Source organism: Copidosoma floridanum, unplaced genomic scaffold (assembly GCF_036245765.1).
Source record: "Copidosoma floridanum isolate Cflo_tuat_1 unplaced genomic scaffold, Cflo_Japanese_pri ptg000020l, whole genome shotgun sequence".
In the NCBI taxonomy this organism is placed as follows: Eukaryota; Metazoa; Arthropoda; class Insecta; order Hymenoptera; family Encyrtidae; genus Copidosoma; species Copidosoma floridanum.
The window spans coordinates 19,632,941-19,655,281 of NW_028321897.1; the positions used below are offsets into that span (position 1 = coordinate 19,632,941).

A 22,341-nucleotide genomic window follows, 5' to 3' on the forward strand; every position below is an offset into this window, starting at 1 on the left:
CGTCCGGGTCGTTTGTCATCATCAACGTTTTCGCGGCCATCTTGGAAACACTTATACCACTAGTAAATCCTTGCTTTACTCATAGCAGACTTACTATATGCCTTTGTTGACATTTTACAAACTTCACTACACTTTATTTCATTTTTCACACCAAATTGAATACAATTTATTTGATCCATTTTTTTCACAAACGAAAATCGCTGTACTCGAAAAACATGTCCAACGTTAGCGGCTGCCACTGAAAAAGTAAGCAGTGAATATTGCTGAAAATTTTATCGTACTTCAGGGTCATGTGTACCATCATAATAAAAAAAATTGTATACAGGTGGACTCTCCAAACCGGCGAAATTAAAAAATTCTCGTTACTTTTTAAATACACCTCATATACATTTTGGAAATAAGTCAATAATTTTAGGAAGAGATTTTCGTCAAACACTTCTTGTTACAAAAATGGTAATAGAAGTACAATTATATATAAAACTATAAAGTCATAATTTTTTTGAAGTTCTTTTAATATTTTAGAATTGAACACAAACATTCTTTAAGTCGAAGAAATTTTTCTAAATTGCTTTTAGAAATTGAAGACGGAAAATTAAAATCACTGATCATTCCTAAAAAATGAAAAGTTAATGATGTATGTTTAAATATGTACTAAAAATTGTCAGTCGTTATTCTAACTTCCTATAATAAATACACTTCTTTTTAAGTTACAAAATTTTAAATCTAATGAAAAGAAGTACGACAACTTTTTGTAGCATGGATCATACCACGTACAAAGGTGTCGATAAATCGGATGATAACATTTCTATAAGCTTCCCTATTGAAATATTAAACAATATTTGTAAAGGTTTGCTACAGCATGAATTAAGATTTTGAAATTAGAGCAATAGTTATATTGATATGAAATTTGTGTATAGGAGACGGTTTGTGCAACAGCACAAAAATCAACATTAGAAAATTATTTAAGTATAATATTGAAGCTGGAATTATCACAGGAGAAAAACTTTATAATGAAGTATTTATACCGAAAATCAATTTAAATACAGGTAATATAATACCTCGTCGTTACCTTTCATACTTTACAGAAAGCAATTTTCTTTAGTCTTGGCATTCGCTATGACAGTTAACAACCCTTAAGGGAAAAGTTTCGATAAAGTCGATATATACTTAAAAAATCCCGTTTTTTCTCATTAGCAACTATACGTATTAAGATGCAAAACCATAGAAGGGATATTTATGCAAATTAAACTTAAAAATAATTCAAAATCAGAAAATGTTGTTTGGGGAGAAATTTTCGATTAAGCGAAAGTACACTTTATGAAAAGAAAAAAATTAACGAATGGGAAATTATCACAGACATTAAAACAACATTATTTAGTAGTAGCATATAACATGATGAGTTTATGTTTTATAATGTTGAAATTTTGTTAGAAATCATAAAAGTTTAAATTTTGATTAAGTATAACTATTCATAACATTTTTTAAAATAAAATCCATCTTTCAATGTTCTTTAGCAAAATTGGTTCATTTTTGTGATGACTTCGTATACGTATTAAAAAACAATAATTTAAAATAATCAAATTTCAAGATTCTGTAGTAAAAATCTTATCTTAGAGAAAGTTAGAGTTATGTATAAAATAAAAACTTCCACGCATTACGTAGGTTTTTTTAAAATTTGCTTACATAAATAGTAGTAGGCTTAAGAAAGACAGGTTTTTTTAAGAGAAATAAATTGGAAGAAAATGCATAGAAGTATGAATGAACTATTATTTAATTACTAGATATATTGATGGTTATTTTTTTTTATTTTTTTTTTAATCGAACATCAGGGAGTTTTTTCTCTTCGTTGTTTTATAAGGCTACTGGTGATAACTTCTATGGTTTATATTATTTATTTACTCCTTGAGTTTTAATTAATATTTGCGATCATATCATGCCATACGATTACTTCTAATGATTTAAAACTCTCCGTAAAATAGAAGTACTACAAACAAATAAAAGGTCAACGCTCCTCAGATTTCATACTTATCAATGTTTATATAAAAAAATGAATGTATTTAATGTATTTTGTACTCGTTATTACCAAGTATAAAACCGATTTATTTGCCTTTTGGGAGGTGTGGAAAAAATAGATGACTGGAAACAGCTAAGAGCTAGTTTACTGTAATTTGTAGGAGCTGCCGATTGCGATTGCTAGCTACAGCTAGTTTCAGCTCATGTTTAGTTTGTGTATACAATAGCCTATCGATGTACTATAGACTATAGACTGAGCTGATATAAATCTGTAGAATTATCCTTTGTATTGCAAGGGGTGCTGGATTGGTAATATATAGTGTGGGGGTGCAAGGATTGGAGGTGGGGTGGGGTACACTTAAAAATGGGCGGTGGTTAGGAGGAAGGGGGTGTAAAGGGCCTTACAAAAAAAAGGGAAATGTTTAATGGGTCAAAATAACGGTGAACTTAACGGAATTTTCCCTTATTTTGTTGAGGGGGAGGTGGCTGTAAAGGGGTCCTGGGGGAGGCTTCAAAAGTTGTGTGTGGGGGCTGTGGGGCCCAGGGGGGGCTTAGTGGGTCTTTGGCTATAATTTTTTGCATAAAACATTATTGACAGTAATCTAATTTTTTCTTATTGTTTGGGGGATTTTGGGGGTGGAGGAGGGACTGAGGGGGGCGCCGGGGACTGGTGTGTAAAGGCCTGCTCTTACAACTATATATATGACTTACGTAGACTTTACGATAACATATACGCACACGTATTTATCTGTCCTTCAAAGGTTCCATGTTTTTGTACGCTTTGCGCGGAAACCCCCACAATATTTATTATTTTATGCTTTTTACGCGGTATCTAAAGTGGTTGCATAAAAAATATTATCTATTCGGTTATTATGAGACAGTTCATGCTTGCTATACGTAAAATAATAAGAAACTGTTCAGATGTATCTCTTATTATTGTATGTTTTCTTGATCATATTTCTTCTGTTATAGTATACGAAGCTTTTAGCGATGCTATTTTATCCTCAGATTTAATTATATACTTGGTATTAGTCATTCTCTCCCCTTTAGCCAAATTTCGATCGGGATAAGAGAACAGTTTTTAAATAAATCTTTTGCTTCAAGTTTTCTATACGTGTTGTTTATTTTTTATCTTTTAAAAGAGGAGACTTTTTTTATTTTATTATACTTTACTAAAAATACAATGAACTTTCAAACTTCTTTATATACATGCATACGTCTAACAATAAATAAGCAGTTCTGTAAGTTGAAATCCTTATGTGGCAATATTTTAGCGGTTTGTAGTACAGTATAATTAATAGTTGTTTGAATTAATGTATGAATAAGTATCGTGTCATACATAGATAAATAAAAAATTTATATTTTGTACACAGTTCATCACCCAGATTATCAATAAAAAACTTAGCGCACCGAAAACGTTATTTTTAAGTATCACTTAATATATAATGTATATACATTAATATACTATATAATACACATGTTTATTAATAGTTAACGTTTTATTTAGTTTTTAACAGTAAATACAATAATCGCAATGCTTATGAATTATAATATTTTTATTACAGTGATATTTTGTGAAATGTTTGTGGTATTGGCCAGATATTCTAAAGAAAACACTGAGATAAATACGATTTAATCTAGAAATCATAATAACTTATTTGAGTGCGGCTGATATGGAATATTGTTTGGCTTTTTTATTCATAAATTACAAATGTTAAATTTATTAGTCGTTGTAGATTATAATACAATAATTTGGCTGCATTAGGTTGCCATTAAGTTATGTTTTATTAATTAATTTTTTAAAATTTTTTATTTTGCAGAGAAAATAAGTTTTTTATTTTTTTAGTTAATATACTTTTGTAATTGATAATAATAAGCTGCAATTCTCTTCCACCCGACATTTTTTTTCTATTTTTAAATATTTAATATAATTTTTTTTTTTGTTGAATGTTGACATTATTTTTTAACTGTATTATTGTTATAAAAATAAAACTGACTTTGTTCAAGTAAAAGAATAATTGTGACGATTTTTGCTTTGTTAGTTTAAATTACAGTTTGGTTTTTTTGCAATCGCTTCGGATTAAATGCTGCAAAATCAAATAATTTTTAATAAATCTCAATAAACTGTCAAAGTTTTCTATCATTAAATAGTAGCTGCTAAATTCGTTTTTTGTATTAACCTAGATGTAGTAACATTATTTCACCTCCTCAACAACAATTATTTAAAACTTTTTTCTTAATTGTAACAAACTGTTGATTAATAAGAGCATTCATAAATGGTCAAAAAAAAGAGTATTCATACTCAACATAACTAAAATAGTTTAATACGCATTAGTTGAAAGTATTTGTTCTAGCCTGTCATTGTAGCATCAGACTGATTAAGAAAAAAACTACAATGTCTAAGGCCTTGGAGCTAGTTTTATAGTTCTTTACCAACCTCTCCGGCTATTACGCCGAAGACGTTGGTGTCTAAAGCTCTTTTCTTTTGCAGACTCAGTTATTTTGGTGATCTAAGGATGAAGGATTGGTTCATGATGCTGGCCCGTTAGAGACTGTCCCGTTTGCTAAAGTTTATTCTTTCTTCATAGCTGTTAGGTTTGCCCAGCGCAGATCTCGGAGAGGATCCTTGATTCCTGGTTGAATGCCTTGAGAGGGTAATATACGGTCGTCGGTCACTGGGGTCTCCAGCCTTGTGACAAACAACTCTGCTCGTGACGTCTGCCAGTGAATGACAGACTTGGTTCAATAGTGGCATGCTTCATGTGGTCTTGAAGCCCACGGATCGTTGCCAGAAATGGTAGTAAAAATGTATGTTGGCGAGGTAGTTTAACCTTAGGTGGCCTGTTAAAGAACCGAAAAGATTGATGGTTAAGAAGGGAACGTAAATACTTTTAATTGCCCTTAAGGACCAGTGGTGATACTTCCAGCCATTTATTATTACTATTCTTGATGATGGAGAGCTAGCTGCGGGTAGCTTGATTTTTACCCTCGGAGTCCCTGCGTACGGAGACTGTGCTGTAGGGAGTTACGCCACTGGCTAGAAAATATCTCGTGTTCGGTTTGTTCCTCGGATAACTAACTGCTCATTGTTAGTCATAAAAGTGGATTTGGAGAATATCTTTTCTGTGGGTATGCTGTTTGGATGAACACTGAGTAGGAGGCCGTTGTGGCTGCCTAAACTCCTCAGGGTTGCTTTCTCGTGCTAGCGTTGTAAAAAAGTCTGCTCTGGTCGCTCCAGGATGGTTAGAAAAATGGCCATCGAACCCCCAGCTGCTAGAGCAAATTGTGCTCTGGCAAGGCACATTCCCTGCATTTCGCTGGGACTGACACGGAATTGAGGATTATCTTTTCTCTTACAACCTCCTTGAAATAGGTATTAAATTAAAGAGTATGAAGAGTAGAATACAATAAGCGATAACGATACCTAGGTAACTTAAAAAGGGATAAAAAAGCAATAATGAAAATTACTTTATTAATCATTGTGCGGTAGTCCTCGATCTACTACTGGTATGCCACATTGAGTGATGATAATGATTCGGTTGTTTCTTACTACATTAAAATTTTTCTTTTTGGCATATAATATAGTCAATATTTAATATAAATTTTTTGTAAGGTTGTAAAATAAGTTTGTCACTATTACTAGTTTGTATTTATAATAGGGGATTTGTATTTATAAATAATGGGAAAACGACATTTCAAAGAATATTTTTAGGTTAGGGACCAATAGTTGTACGTTAAGCAACAAAAAAGATTACATTTGTATCCGGAAATAGGAAGTCAGTTGCATTGGCCTTTTAAAACTTTTTTTTAATACCTTGAAAACATGTAAATTAAGTAAAAGTGCTGTTTTTGAGTTGTGTTTACCACTTTCAACTCCCATATTGGCTACGCTATATTAGATAATCACATTATTCCACTCGGCATAAAAAGCTAGATGTTTCAAGTTAACTTTTGCGATCTTAAACAACTTACAAATCCTTAACAAATTTTGGCGAACATAGGGTCTCATGTCCACACATAGTTCCCTATATGTATGTGTATGTATATATATTTATATATGTGTGTGTTTATGTATATACACATGTATCTCGACATTATAAACTTATTTTGCCGTCTCCACCACTGCCATCGTGTACATAAATCAGTAATTCAGGAGGTAGTGGAGAGGAAAGTTGGATAGTGTTATCGAGGGGATAGGAAGGGTTATTTGATTATTGATTGGCAAGAATCCGAAATTCGGGCAAATAAAACGGAGGAGGTACAAGCACTTATTTAGTGGCTGCTACATGCGTGTTATTTTTAAGCCAAAGATGGTAATGTAATTTTACCTTCACAGCATCAATCATTTTCATTTTCTTTCTTGACTACAACAAATTGCTCAACAATCGGAACATATTTAGTGAAATGGAAAAAGAGCATTTATAATTCACATTAGAGAAATAGTAGAGAAATCGGTGATCAAAAATATACATTTTATTGTAATGTACATACATAAAAAACTATTTTACAATAAAAGTAAAACTTATGCAAATTTGAGATTATTGTCATTATGAATATTGTATGTACAGCCTAATTAGGTCAAATACTTTTTAAAAAAGAAATAATTTTCGCGTGATGTCTTAACTAATTTGATTATAAGTAATTGATGATAATTAACTTTCTTTGTTATATATTATCACTTAATCCTTGCACTGCAAAGAAGTAAGATCAATAGCTACTATTTAAGTTAGAAATTTAAATAAAACTTAGTGTTTTAATATAAAAATAACATTGATGTCATTAAAAAAAAGTTTTGATAAAAAGATCATAAAATAATATAAGTAGCCTAATAACGACACGTGTATGTTTGTTGGTTTTAATCTAGTGCACTGCTTATTAGTCTATCATCCTTTTTATTACCATGCACTAAAACCAAATAAAAACAAAATCACATTAAATTTTTTGAAACATGCCATTATGACAGAAATGCTTGACTAAAAAAAACGGGGTGCATCACATGTGACCTACCGAAGAAGTGAGAACTTCGAAAATAATCTAAATATTTATGAATTAATGGAAAGAGCGAGAGTTTAGTAGTAGAAATGTGAGGGGTTAGAAGTTATGAATGTTTATAAATACGTTCATTAATGTTTGTGTTTGAAAAAACAGTTCTTCAAATGGCTATAAGGGTCTAGTATTGTGCTAAGTACACTGACGTTATGTTAGTTGAAAATAAAGTTGCTAATTGAAATTGCAAAATACAATTGGGTTAAAATAAGTAAGTTACTGTGTTAATTTTGTAGAAGTTGAGGAGCAATAGGGGTGAAGTTGAGACTTACTTTTGTCATTACATCTATATAGTACGTTGTGTCACAGACCGTTAGTAAATCTCATCATTATGGGTATGACAACCATTTTAGCCACAGATGACGGTGCAGCAGAATCCAATTTTTGTGTATAGTATTTATTTATTTATCATTGGTGAATGCAGGATAAAACTGATGGGCTAGGACGAACACGATGTTAAGCAACATTTTTATTCATCGTTAATTTGTATCTTGTCTTCAACTAAAAGTATGAAAATTTTTTTGAACTGAAAACAAGTTTTATTTTTAATAATTTAGAAATTGTAAATCAGTGGTCTAGTTCGAGATTCGGTAGAAAATAATAAATCTACAATATTATTTAACATTTTCTATAATATATTTCTTTAATAAGTATTTATGAAAAACAGAAACGATGCACAAGATCCTGAACTATTTGACCTGACCCTTTTGCTTCATCTTGCATATGGTAACGGTATGTGAATGTATATTATGTGCAGAAATGTCATTTTGCGACACTGACGTCTGTGGCTAAAGTCGTTGGCGCGGCTGCGTTGATGATTCCCACTAACAATCTAGCATGAAATGCGTTGAAATGGCCTTATTTTTGAAGTTATACTTCTATAGGTGCGTTCTGCTCTACGGAGTAAATCGAAGATTTCAGATTGGTGACCTTGAGAAAAAGTGTAACGAAAGTTGAACAGTTTACAAAGAGATTTGAACCCCTGTCCTATTAAACACTGAGCGCCCCTTACCCACTCTGCTATGAGCGGGCCTGACAATGGAAAATTGATTACTTCATTTTATTTTACAGTTCGTAACTTATTTTCAATGGAAATTTTCATTTATTGTGGGCTCATTCATTTAGTTTCATTTAACATTAAATAAATAAGTTATTAAATAAAATAAATTTTTTTGGTACATGTTTTTTTTAAAAATTTGAAATATTTCTTTATTTCTTATTAATTTATTACTTTTAAAGCAAATAAATTGTTGTTTATACAATTTTTCATGTTGCTTCAGAATTAACGTAAATAAAAAAAAAACAACGTTTTCGTACTGTATAAATACAATAATTGATTCTTATAGCGTTTTCTTCATTCACAATTTTTCCCAAAATTTATAGAGGTAGGAGGACCGCAAATATATCCTGCAACTCTGAAAATTATTTTTCTTATAAGGATAAACTTACATACACGCTTTTACGCATACTTAACCCCTTCTTTTTTGTGTTATTAAAAAAAATATAAACAATTATAGATCTATTTGAAAATGAAACAGGTTTATCTAAAAGTGATCTTTCATAAAAAAAAGGGAGGAGGGTTTATACAAACCTTATAAATGCAATTTTAAGTGATTTTTTATAAGGATACATGTCAAACTGTCAATTTTTAAAATTATACGTATAAAAGAGGGTACAGTTGAACTCTCTGCTATTTAATAAGGGTATTTCTTATTTTCTTACGAAGTTTTTTTGAAACCATCGGAAGATTCGAAGAAAGATCACAGTCTTGTACTAGCCAGCCGCCATATTTTTCATATTGTACTGTGCCATGAAATATTGATTAAAATTGTTCTGTTATTAAATATTAAAGTATTTATTTAAACCACACCCAACTAACGTAGATATTCTTATTCCAACGATAATTGCACTACCTTTGTACATAAAATCGTTTCATACGACGTATACATATATTGATAATTGTATTATTTGCCATATAATTTTATAAACGTATAACTTTTTGCTTAGGTTCCCAAGCATCCACTGTCTACTGGTTTCCTCTTTTTTCTTGACTTTGCTGTGTACTCTTGGTTAAATAATATCTTGCGTCATTTTACGCTTTACTATGGCTAGATCCCTGATTCTTAATTTTTACATTACTTGTCAACATTTTTTCTGTGTGACCTGACTTATTGTGACTACTTTTATACTCAGTTTTATCATATAAGCTCACCACACTACGAAAGGAGAACACAGTTGAGCCTATTTTTCGATTTTTCTAAATCTGTACATGTATTCACTCTAAAACTTAGTCTTGCAACGTTTATGTTGTTAATAATTACATAAATCTTAAAAATTAATTAATTAATGTACTTGACTAACGTGTAAAATCTTAAAATTTCTAAAGCAAAGGATGGTTAGTATGAAAATTTAAGCAACAATTGGTTTTTATTACCATTTAGTAATTATTGAGTTGTTGTTTTGGATCATTAACTTCCAATCAAGAACTATAAATTGATTATTCTTGCAACTTGAAACAGTTATATATAGTCAAGGTATCAAATGTGGGTGAATATATATGATTATGTATTCTTTTAATCAAATTTGATAAAAGGGGAGAAACAGGGCTGTACAGAATAGAGGGATGATAATGAATTTCTTAAACTCATTTATTCATTTGAAACATAAACTTTTACAATAGAGTTGCCATTTGTTCGACTGAGGCTTAGGCGATTTACGCATTTGGCCGCCAAAACTTAATAAAAAACAATGTATAGAAATAAAACGAATTTACAAGGCCGACCGTAGTCTTGGCTCTCGCGTCCCTTAATGCTTTTCGAATATTTAAATTTTAAGAACGTCGGAGGCTTACGCTCATGTCACGATCAAGTTTGAGGAGGGTGACCTGGAAGGCGGTCCCGTGGAAATCGGCGTGTTAGGCTCGATGTTAGAAGATGGCTCGACGGTGTTTAGCGCCCCGCTGGCGCGTTTCCTCTCGTACCCTTCTCCGGCCTGCCCTGGTTGGGGCAGCACGTTGGCGAGGTCCGGTTTTTCTTTTGAGCAGGTTGGGGGGCACTGCTCGGGACACCTCTCGGCTCGGCCTTTCTTCCGTCTTCTTTTGGAAGTGGCCTTGGCTCTCACCAGACAATGCTCCCAGACAACGGTGTTGTGCGGACTTGCCGGTTACGGGTCGGATGGACGGCGGTGCCAACCTCTTCGACTCGATAATTAGGACGAGGACCCTTCTCTCTTGGGTACATTCGACGACTACTTTCTTTTTCCTTCTTTTCTCCTAACGCTCGCCTCTTCCCCACTATTTGCCACCATGGCGTCATCGTCTTACCGCCGATTCTCTCGCGGCCTGACCAATACCTCCAGGCGCCCCCTCTCACACATACACCGTCACAAACTCATGTTATATATATAGTAAGTCATTGTCCAATTCATTAAAAATGTTTAATGTACAGTTATTTAAGTATTACGGAACGCAATTAAAGGTATCATTAGCATAATGAACGCCCATAGTTAATCCAAAAGATTGATGATAAATATAATTGTGAAATTGAAAGAATGTTGTGTTTAAAACTAGTAAGATACGTTTACAAGATCTATGGACAATTGAATAAGTTAAGATGTTGTTTGCTTCTTCTCTAAAAATTTTAAAAACATTATCATAAAGGCGTTTATCGCCTATTGAAAACATTATCATGGTGAAATAAATGATTTTTTTTGCATAATTTAGTAAAGAAGTCTTACTAGTGTTTAACGAAACATTCTTTTGATTTAATAAAAAATATCAGAACTCAACCCTTGGATCATCAGTTGCAAACAGACCTGCCAGTTCTTTCTTACTGGACTTGGGGATGAGACGTCTGAAAAAAACTTTTTGAAAATTTTTATCGTTAAGTATGTTCTCACTATTGTTATGTTTTTGGTATCTGAACTTGCGTTCAAATACACTTTTTGAATAATATCTAATTTTTTTGTAACAAATTAAATAATATCTTACAATTAACAGTAGAAGTCGAAGAAAAGGATCAAGTTTATAGCCTTGTTTGTAAGCTGGTTATTTAAAATAACTCAATAATTAATGAATGGTACTGAAAATCAGCCTATTTGGGCCATTGCTTAACTTTTTACTTTTATTGCCTTTTGCTTCAAAAAAAGTAATAGTGTAAACGTTAGTTGACTATAGTATCAAATTATCGGACTGGAATTCAACCAAAGAAACGTTGATACTTTGAAGTCATCCCTAATGGCTAATAATTATCTTCTTTATTAATAAATAATTAGTATTTGAAAAAGATCATGAAAAACATATAAATCGGTAGTTAAAATAACTTTAAACCAAAAAAATACTATCACAAAAAATCACTAATACCTTTCAGAAGAATATTTTATTACGTAAGTAAATTTTCTTTTTTCCAAAGGATTTTAATAATATTAATAGTATAGCTTATTGACTAAATTTTAGCAGTAATAAAGCGCGTTGCATCCAGCAGTCTTTTAGGAATCTTAAGAAAAGAACAAACAATCATAAAAGCAATTGTACATACTCAAACATTAAGTTGGAATGAGTTTGACATAAAAACTATGACACAACTTTTTAATTTCATTAACATAAAAATTCTGGACGTTGAGAATAATAAGGTCAAAAAAAATATTTTGAGAAACGCTACATGTACGTATTGATCGTAATTATTTCGATGAAATTCTTTATAAAAAATTTGATATTGCATGGTTTTTTAGATTTGCCTTAGTAGATTTTACATGTCTACCTAACACACTAGCATTACCTTTTAACGTTTTTGTATTTCTTAGTATGCTTTTAATTAATTTACAAATGATCATATCAACATAACTTATCAACTGAATTCATAATATTAGCTACACTAACAATAATTATGACATTAAATATTCTTCTGTTGAATTATTGGCTTACAGTTACCTAAGTACGCAGAAACATTAGTAATACATAGAATAATTATACTTATTATTGGATAATAAATGTCTTTCTTTGTGACGTTTATTGGTTTTCATGTTCAAAAGTTCTCAGTAAACTAAGATGCACAATAATATGTTTATCTTAGTTTAAAAAAAGATTATTTTTTAGGATTGCTTCGTATGGGCGGAAGTATGTCTGAATGAAGCATGGCATTATTATTTAGACTTCCTTAGCTTAAATGCAGACGAAGAAGATAATCAAAAATGGTTGCAAGTTATACTTCACTCGCTGGATAAATTAAATACATGCATTAAAGAGATTGATGTCTTCGTAGGTAAGTTACTGATTTATCTAAATAAGATTTATTAAAATATATATGTTTAGCAAGTACATTAGTTGTAAAACTTCTTTGAGTTTTAGTTACATACTCAAAACAAATTATTGCGATCTGTTATTAAGATTATTTAAAATTAACAGGATTTTGTAGAGCCAGTAATATTTAACCAGTTGTCTTGTAGATATAAACGTTTTAGTGTCACACGGCTCAAATGATTCTTTTAGAACCCAATACATTTGTCTTAGTAATTATCTTATATCCATACGCCAGATAGTACACACACTGAAATCTGATGTAAATATTGCTGACATCAAGCATCTTGAAGTAGACACTGCATACATCAATAGTCCTAATGTAGCACCACTAAACTTATTAATTTTAGATGTAACAAAAATTTACATCCCAAATCTCGAAATAAATATGTTGGATATGTGCTGTTCGATTATGCCGTGACTTATAATAACCTGCTACGCTTACCCGTATTGTTAACTGTGAAAATGAGCAGTACATACCTAAAATATTTCTTTCGAGATTTAGATGTAAATTTTTCTTACAGCTAGAATTATCAACAGTGATGCTACATCAAGACTTTAAATGTATGGACTGTACGATTATACTTTATAATTTTCGATGTTGCCACTGTTGACATCGAATTTTAGTATTTATACTATGTTGCGTGTAGTTTTGGCAATGGATGAATTTTTAGACTAATGTTCATTTTGGGCTTATACTTAAGTCAATGGTTCGCTGCGTATATTCTAGATATATAAATACGAGTGAGCGCGTGAGCGCGCGTGTGTGTGTCACAAAAAGGAAACTGACCTGTCTTTCGTAACTATACTACGTATTTAAAGTTAGTTGACATGCATTTAAATCGTCTTACTCCATGATTTAATAAACCTTAGTAAGTAGGGTATTCTTGTTTAAAAAGCATCTTACGTGAAACAAAATATCTTTAAATTATGAGTCCCAAATATCAAGAAAATACAGAGAATAATGAATTATGGTCGCAAAAAAGGACAAAGCTTATCATTTCCATAATTTAAATATAATTAAAGCTTGTTAAGAAAAATACTTAACTAAAATAAAAAAAAATCTTAATAACAATGAATTATGCAAAAATGATAATGCAGTTAAATTCTTATCAGTTGTGAGATAACTCATAAATTTTGACAAAAATTACGAATATCTAAAATAATATATCGAAAAGTTACTATTGAGATCGCTCCTAAATTGACTCTTGGGTTCTCTAAGTTGCGAGCTTTGCACCTTTCCTCGGTGCGCAGCAGATCTAAAATTAATAGATAACTGCTGCGCGGCTTTTCATCGCAACGACAATAATAATAAGAGCTGCACCGTACCTTTACTTCCCTTCGTCTGGCAGTCGAACGGTTCTGATGTATTTACGAGCTTGCAAGCTTTTACGAATCTAACAAGCCGTTGCGTGTAAAAAAGTGTAATATTAAAAAACTAGACAAGATGAGTTTAAAGTAATAAACTTAATCATATGGCTTTAAGTGTTTGTGTTCTGTTTTTTCACCACATCGTGTCCCTGCTCTTTTACCCTGCTAGACTGAACCGAACGAGTTTAACCTGAGCGCACCCACACATTACTTTATTGCTTTAAGCATTTTTTCTCTTTTTTCCATCTTAATAGTACTCAGTTACAAATAATTTCATTACTTTATAGCATCACAAAATTGATTTTTCTTTCTAATACTTACTATTTTAATTTTTTTGTTGATTAGTGATTGTTTAACGTAAAAAGATGTGATTTCTTATTTGACATAATTATTGAACGTATAATACAGCAGAATACAATGAAAGAATCATTTGTGTGAAGTCGTTCATAAACTTGAAGAAGAACCTTACAAAACAATTTTTAAAAATGTTGAAAAAAAAACAACTTAAAAATCTGCTTTCATTACCATCAGCATAAAGTATTATGAGTGTTATAGACTTCTTGTATTAATAAGCTTTTTCGCCATCTCTTATGGAAGTACGTTTAAAATGTTTTTTTTATTTTTATTTTAGCCATTTTAATACTGTCTTTGGAGGTCCTCCATTGTTGTCTTACTATGCATGTACGTACTTTTAATATTGGCATAGTGAAAATTTGTTGCAGATTCAGTGTGAATTTATTACTAAAATCAAAAAGAAGATTTATTATTTTGTATTGTTTCCAAAGTGTTGAATCATGGTTGAAATACAAATGTAAGTCATCGGTTTTCTAGAAAATTACAAGTTTTTCTAAATTTTTGCGAAAATTTATGTTAGGCTAAACATAAGCGCGGCATGGTCAGTGAGAAAATCCCCAACTTGGGTTTTTGCTGAAATAATTGACTCAAATTTAACTAATGTTTATCTAAACTTTGCAACACGAATGACCTAAATTTTTCTTTAATAATGCAAATATTAAAAAAAATCAAAAATTCATATTCAAATATTATAACATTTATTATTCAAACCATGTACAAGAGAAGTGTATATTCGGCTTATGGAACAAACTGTACAGGCAATGGTCTTGAATCTCAGCAACTTGTGGGTTCTATTAGGATTTTTCTTTTAAATAGGAGATAATTAATTATTACAAAACTAGTATAAAATAACCCTCCTCTATCGCGTGATTATGACGGTGACGAGGTGACCACGTCCAATGCGTCATGTACATCGTATGTAACACGTTCGTTGCCGTGGTGTCATCGTCTATAACGGTGGTTTTATTTTTAACTCAAATTTTTATAGCAGAGTAAAATTATTGTGGTACTGTTTGTAACGAGACAAATCCAGCCTCCATGCTCGCACTGCTTTCGCTGACGCAACGCGTATGACGTCACACTGGCATAGGCTTACCTTCCTAGAATTGTTTTTCTGTTTTGGCTCCCTGGAAAAAGAGAAGAGGACGTTGCGGCGTCAGACACAGCAGCAACAGCGGAGAGTTAGCACGAGTAGTCGCGCGTGCAACTCTGGGCAGTGGCGGCAGCTATCGGGTATGAGAGAAAAAGAGAAAAAAAGGGCTGCAGACGTAGGCGTTGCAGTTGCGGTGAGACAAGCTGATCCAGTCTCGAGTCGAGAGCCAACGTGAGCAGAGGTTCGAGCGAAAGTTTTTTTTTTGAGCAGAGAGAGAGAGAGAGAGAGAGAGAGAGAGAGAGACAGAAAGAGAAGCTAGGACGAGCAAGAGAGAAAGAGGCTTAGCTGCTGTATCCGCGCTCAGGGTCGGCGGCCACCCAGAGAGAGAGGCAGAGGTTCAGGACGAGAGAAAGAGAAACGACGACCATCAGCCAAGAACCTCCAGGCAGCTCGAGCACCAGCGGGACGCCGACATAACACGAGAACGAGTTGCGAGAAGGCGCGAAATAGTGTGTTTCCCCCCCCTCCCCTTCTTTTTGTTGTTTCGTGGGTCGTGCTAGGGCTCGCGAGCGCCGGTAGGACATCGGACACGGTCCAGGAGTAGATGATAGGGTAGAAAGAACAAGAGAAAAGGAGATAGAGAGAGAGAGAGAGAGAGAGAGAGAGAGAGTAAACGTGTGTAAGGGAGCGAGAGAGAGAGTGTACAAGGGTACGAGAAAATCGCAGGTGCATGCTCGGGGGTGCCACTGAAAGTGCTCGCGCGTCTCCGTCCAAGGTGTGTAAGGTGGAAGGGTGTAGTCGAGAGGAAGGGAGAAAGAGAGAGTGAGAGAGAAACCCAAGACATATAACGAAAGGGATAACGGTGAAGAACAGAGAGAAAGAGAGAGGGATAGAAGCTCGAGTATCGTGACCTAGTGTGCGGCCACCAAAACGGACGAGGAAAAGAGTGTAAGGGGAGAAAGAGAGAGAATATAGTAGAGTCAGAAGAGGGACGTGCTTGTGAGAGTAAGCGTGTGTGGGTGTACGAGTGACAAGAGCCAGGTGTGATAGGGAGGAGGCCCTTTCTGGCCATAGGACCCGAGACGCGCGCTCGTCGCTGGTACAGCGAGGCGTAACCGCTGAAGTGCCATCCAATTAAAGCTTTATGTAAATTGGTAGAAGTGAATAAACAAATTTCTTAAAGTAATTGTGCTTCCTCCCCTTATTTATTTCGTTCCCCGGGAAGAGAGAGAGAAAATGCACAAACGCCCCTTTCATTTCAGGAACGGAAATCTGGAGGACGGAAGACCGAGGAGACGTACGAGGCGAGTATCCTTGGCTTCAGTACCTCTCCCTCCTCCTTTTCTTTTTTTTACAGGTAAAGGAGCTGTAGCGTGACATGTTTGTGTTATGTAATATTGTTTATACGATAAATCAAAACGATTTTAGTATTTTTTGAGTCCCTGTTTTTTCTGATAGATTATCCGCACAATAGATTATTTGCCCTACGTCTGCTGTATAAAGAAAAAGATTTGAATTATACGTTAAATTTGACAACAAATTCTGTAACAAAAAAACTTGTTCCCTAAGTCTTGAATAATTCCTAGTCCTGTGGTGTAATACATGTAGGTCATAGATAATGAAATTTTTTTCCGATACGTCAACGAAAATTGCCACTCATGTACTAGTTAAGTATCAGAAATTTTTAGATTTGGACAATTATTGGATTGAGTACGAGGTTTCTTCTGAGTCTTGGCTTTAGTTTTGTTTCGTGAAATCTCAAATTAGCCCCAAACAAACTGATGCAGAAATCTCTTATTGGGTAAGGCTTTTTTATGAAAGACTATAGTAAAGGAAACAGAAAAAATAGTTAACGCATTTTGTTATTAACTACTATGGTTTACATACTACATACTATCTTTATGGTCATTCTTTCTACTTTTCTTATAATATGCAACGTAGATATTAATATGACTTGCTTTAGTATACTATAATGGATGTGTTGGTTGCATGCTTAATTATATCACATTTGTTTAAGGTATATTACTACCTCGTGTCCAGTTACTTCTATCTCATCACTTTTTATTATAATTATTGTTACTATTATTATTATTATTATTATTATTATTATTGTTATCATTATTATTATTGTTATTAATTACTAAAAGCTTGGATAGCTAAGTAGTAAGCCTGCTAGCTTTCTAGCCGATCAAATTTGAGGAGTCGTGAGCTCTAGACCTTCAAACTAATCTACAAGAAAAAAAAACTTCTGGTTTTGTGCGTGTTAAGAAAAAGTTTAAATGTATACTGCATATTATATTATAATCTTTTTTATAAAACATAGATTAAAACTTAAAAACTAATTTTATGGTTTTATTTAATTTATTTGAATTGTAATAAGCTTATCATGTATCCCATGCTCCGAAATTTTTACAAGTAATTTTAACGACTTAAAGTAGTCGTAAGTTAGTATTCTTTATAAGGCACTGATTAATATAGTGCTAAGTCCTTTTATCCTGGCTTTGTGGTTGCTAGTTGTATAAAAAAACTTAAATGAATGTACCTATACGATACCTATTTATAAAAAAATAATTTTTTGCAGATACTTATTTATTGCACTTTAAACCAAAAGACTGTATACATGGTCTAACCAGTTAGGATGCCTAAAAATACGTTTGAACACATCACCATCTAATTAATTCCAGCTTGTCAAGTGTAGAAAAAAATCGATTATTTAAAGTTTTCAACATGATACCCTCTACAATGTGTGTAGTTGGTTAGGTTCTGTGTTTTCCATTTTTTAGCTTTTTAGCAGTAGCTTGTAGAATTGTGGATAGTACGAGGTACTGTAAGTATGTACATGTATTCCTAAATTGTATAGTTGTTTGTGTAGGGAATTCCATACAAACCTACCACAGGCCCGCATTGACCCTCCTCCTCATAGTAAGGTAAAACTCCGTCGTTTTCTCCCTTATTTCAGCTTAGCTCACTTTTTTCAGACCCCCAACAGCCTCACTATATATTTTCTTTACCTCACCGATTTCTTCTTAACCTCACACCGCCCCCACAATATTTTCGTGGAAAAAGGTTAGATATAAGATTTTTTTACTCTTGAAACGTAAACTAGTGGCCCCCCCCCGCCTCGGCTTCGCCCGAGACTTACTCAATGGAACACCGTTGTGTGTTGACACGTAATGTGAAACGTTTCCAGTTAAAAATTTTACATTTATTCCTGACACTTCTCAGAACAAAAATGTTCTTACTAAAAACATATTTGTTCGCAATTCATATAGTTTATTTGGTGAAATAATAAGCTGTAAAAATTAAAAAAAATATAACTATGCTGAAAAATACCGTGCGTTCCTTATGCCATGAAGTAATCGTTGGCCATAAGCAGCGGTTGATTTGCAGTTTCTCCCGTGTAATTTACGGAAAGGGCTTTTTTTTCAAGATGTTAAGATTTTAAACTCCCAAAAATACATGTTAAAAAAATTTTTTTTCTCTTATCTCACAACTTTATTACCAGAGCAACAAAGTTCTAGAGCTTAATCTCTACATTTTTTATTGCCACATAAATTCAAATATATTTTCTTCTTATTTAAAAATCTGAATTTAGATCTGTAAAGATTTAAGAGATTACTGTGAGGGTAAAATGAAAAGCTGATCTCTCACGTAAAGGATTCTTAATTTGTCGATTTTGAGGCTGCTGTTCCAATCTCAATAAATTTTCTGTGTCAGTTTCTTGAAGCCTGAAATTATATTCATTAGATACATTTGAAGTTTTCCTTCCAATTCATCGTCTTGCGACTTTTGTGACCCGTAATGGCTATTTTCTGTCAACTTTGTTAAGTTCTAATATATTTGTTGGCAAGGTAGTTCTACGTCCGATTGCCGTAAAAAAGACCCGTGAGCTTCTTAAGTAAACTCTTTCTTGACTAAAGTTTACAGCAAGTGTAACTGCCTGGATATCTCAGAGTGATCTTCTCTGGCCTTCTGTTGAAAATTCAGACTAATCGGGAGAAAAATTACAAAGTCCGAAGCTTTAAGGCTAGTTGTAGTGCTCTTTCCCAACGTCTCCTGTTATAAGGTCGAAGACGTTGGTGTCTAAAGCACCTTTTTTTGCAGACTCAGTTGTTTTGATGATCCATGGTGGAGAGATTAGTAGATATTGGTTCGTGATGCTTGCCCATGAGATACTTCCGTTGGCTCAAGTTTTTTTTTCCTTCATAGCTGTTAAGTTCGTCTAGTGCAGACCTTGGAGACGATTGGTGATTCCTGGTTGAATGCTTAGAGTCGAGAGGCTAATATAGGGTCGTCGGTCACCGGGGCTCCCAACCTTGCGACGAACAACTCTGCTCGTGAAGTCTGCCAGTGAATAATTGACTTGATTTAATAGTGGCCTGCTTTATGTAGTTTTTTAGTCGACGAATAATATTTTCAGAAATTTTAGTAAAAGTGTATTTGTTGGCAAAGTAGTTTAAACTTAGGTGGTCCTTGAAAGAACCGATGAGATTAATGGTTAAGTAGAGAACGTTAATACTTGAAAAGCCCCCGAATAGGGCCAGTGGTAAAATTTCTAGTTATTTCTTATTATGATTCTTGATGATGGAGAGCCAGCTATTGGTAGCTTGACTCTTACCCTCGAAGTGTGTGTACGGAGACCGTACATGAGGGAGATACGCCGCTGACCAAAATATGTCTCGTCTTTAGATCGTTCCCCGGATAACCAACCGCTCATCGTTAGTCGGGAAAGTGGGCCTGGAAAATACCGTCTCTGTAGGTATGCCGTTGGAACGACCACTAAAAAGTTGTCAGTTCTGGCTGCCCGTACTCTTCAGGGCTGTCTTCCCTGGCTTACATTTGTAGTGAAAAAATTCTCTGATGGCACCAGGCCAAATTGTGGTATGGCCACATAACTCTGAAGTGTTGGAACAGGAAAAGGATGTGCTCTGGCTAGACACGTCTCCTGGTATTCCGCCTGAGACATCATCGGTTGGAATACATTTTTTATTGGTGGCACTCGTCAATCCTAGAGGTTCAGGGTAAAAGTAGACCTAGATCACTTGCCCATTGGAGAAGAGCGTCATCGGTAACCGGGATACCCAGCTGCAAGACTATCATCTACATTCTAGATGCAGCTCAATGAACTGCCAGTAGACGATTGCAGAAATTTTAGCGACACTCCAGCGTATCATAACCACACTTATTTAATTTTGTTGCAGGTAGCTTCGATTTTATGTTGACGCCCCCTAGCGGATCCTACTGAACTTAAGTAAAAAGCTGGCGTATTTTTACAAAACTTTGAGCTTATTTATTGCTATTTTTATTAAATTTTTCAAGATAAAAACCATAATAAAACCATCTAGAAAGTGTCAAGAATCGTTATGCAAAATTTTAGCAAAATCGGTTTAGTAGTTTCCGTGGTTCTCGATTACAACGGTTTTAGTGACTTTGCTTTATGTACATGGGTAAGATAATTGTAACAATTATATAGTAATGGTAATGTTTATATTATTTTCAATTTTTTGTAGTTATTCATTCTATAAGGTCAAAAAAGTTTTATTCCTCATCTTAAAACAAATTATGGTAATAAGTTCCAATATTGTTTATACTTTTGCAGAATCTAACTAATACTCTACTGATGATTATAGACCTTAATTTTTATCCTTTAAATGTTACTAACATTTTAAATATATGCGGTCGTCTTTTCCGTTATTTTGACTTGTATCTTTTTTTTTTAATAGTCCACCCCAATGCCCTCCACTGACCTTGTACATACTTTTATATACATACTTTCATACATTTTTCTATACTGACCAAGACGCAAGTAGAATGACTTTATACCCACGAGTAATAATTAATTATTTTATTTATTTAACCACAACGGTTACTATCTCTTTGCTTTTGGTTTAACACTAAATTTATCGGCGAAGAAATGTTCTTATTGGAACCTGATTCAACACTGTAGCATTAAATCGGACATCTGATTTTTCGACGCTCCAAGTTTTACTGTTAACTGTATAGTGTATGCCGAGTACGAGAATATTCTCGAAATTGATGCGTCGCATCAAATCATGGTTGACTTAGGTGGCTAGATGGCACCACTAACTACATACACTTACAATTACTGCTAGGTGCGACAATCATCTCTTGGTTTAGTTTCTGTTTCTACGCTCAACTATTCATAAATCGCAATGGACCTCGTAGTAGACATTTAGTATTTCAGGGTGAAAAAAGACGTAATGATGCCAAAAGAAATTGCTGCCATTGCATTGAACAATGACTTTTCCGCACATTAGGTAGTAATATCTTCTTATCGCTTGCAAAAATTGAGTAAAAAGACGTAACGACGAAATATTTGGTTATTCCGACGTATACATGGAATTGATTTCTTCGAGGGTAAAGTACCTTGAAAAGTGATTTTCAAAACTCTAAATTATATTAGAAGAAACACACGCAAAGTTAACGTCAGAAGTTATGAAAAGTAGTATGGTTTGCACAAAATTACGAATTGTTACTTTATAGATTTGGAATACGAGATTGATTGTCTGCCTTTCAAAGCTTTATCAACGGAGGGGTACTGCATACACCATGCATTGAAGCCAGATCATAGAAAATATCGATATGCTTTGAATAATGTTTGCAAATTAAATTATCGTTACTGTGAACACAATTTTAACAACAAATCATAAAAAACAACATAAATTAACCATGGACAGTCTACAGATACTGCATTACCTCTCTGGCAAATCCTTTTGCATACTGTGGGTGTATTTCCGGCACTTCAGATTCCATGGGTGTGGACAAAATTGACAACACTTGTGATAAACACTGACAATCATACAAAGCCAGATACTTATTGGGTTATTATGTACGCTAATGAACAAGGTAATGGCTTTTATTTTGATAGCTGTAGTGTACAACCTTATACACCGTATAATATTTGTTCAATGTTTCTGTTTTACATCAGTAATGGATTGGTTTTCAGAAAATTTTTTGACGATTTGTCCGATGATTTAAAAAAAAATGACGAAATTGCGAGATCTTTTATTTTGTTGAGATAGAACAAAAGAAATATAAACGTTGAATCGGGTAGTGGTGGATGTCCGATAAAATACTTATTAAATAGTTTTAGTAAAATGTCGTTGATATAAAATTAAGGCTTTTGTTATGTATCATTGTGATTTTATGC

The 22,341-nt window shown here is 33.4% G+C and overlaps 1 protein-coding gene across 1 annotated transcript in view; it reads left to right on the forward strand.

Moving 5' to 3' along the window:
- LOC106636407 (calcineurin-binding protein cabin-1) overlaps positions 1-22,341 on the forward strand; it is a 431,120-nt gene that overhangs the window by 193,271 nt on the left and 215,508 nt on the right. The window contains exon 10 of the mRNA XM_089593628.1: positions 12,152-12,317. Within this exon, the coding sequence (XP_089449754.1) occupies positions 12,152-12,317 (166 nt within the window). The remainder of the gene's footprint in view (positions 1-12,151; positions 12,318-22,341) is intronic.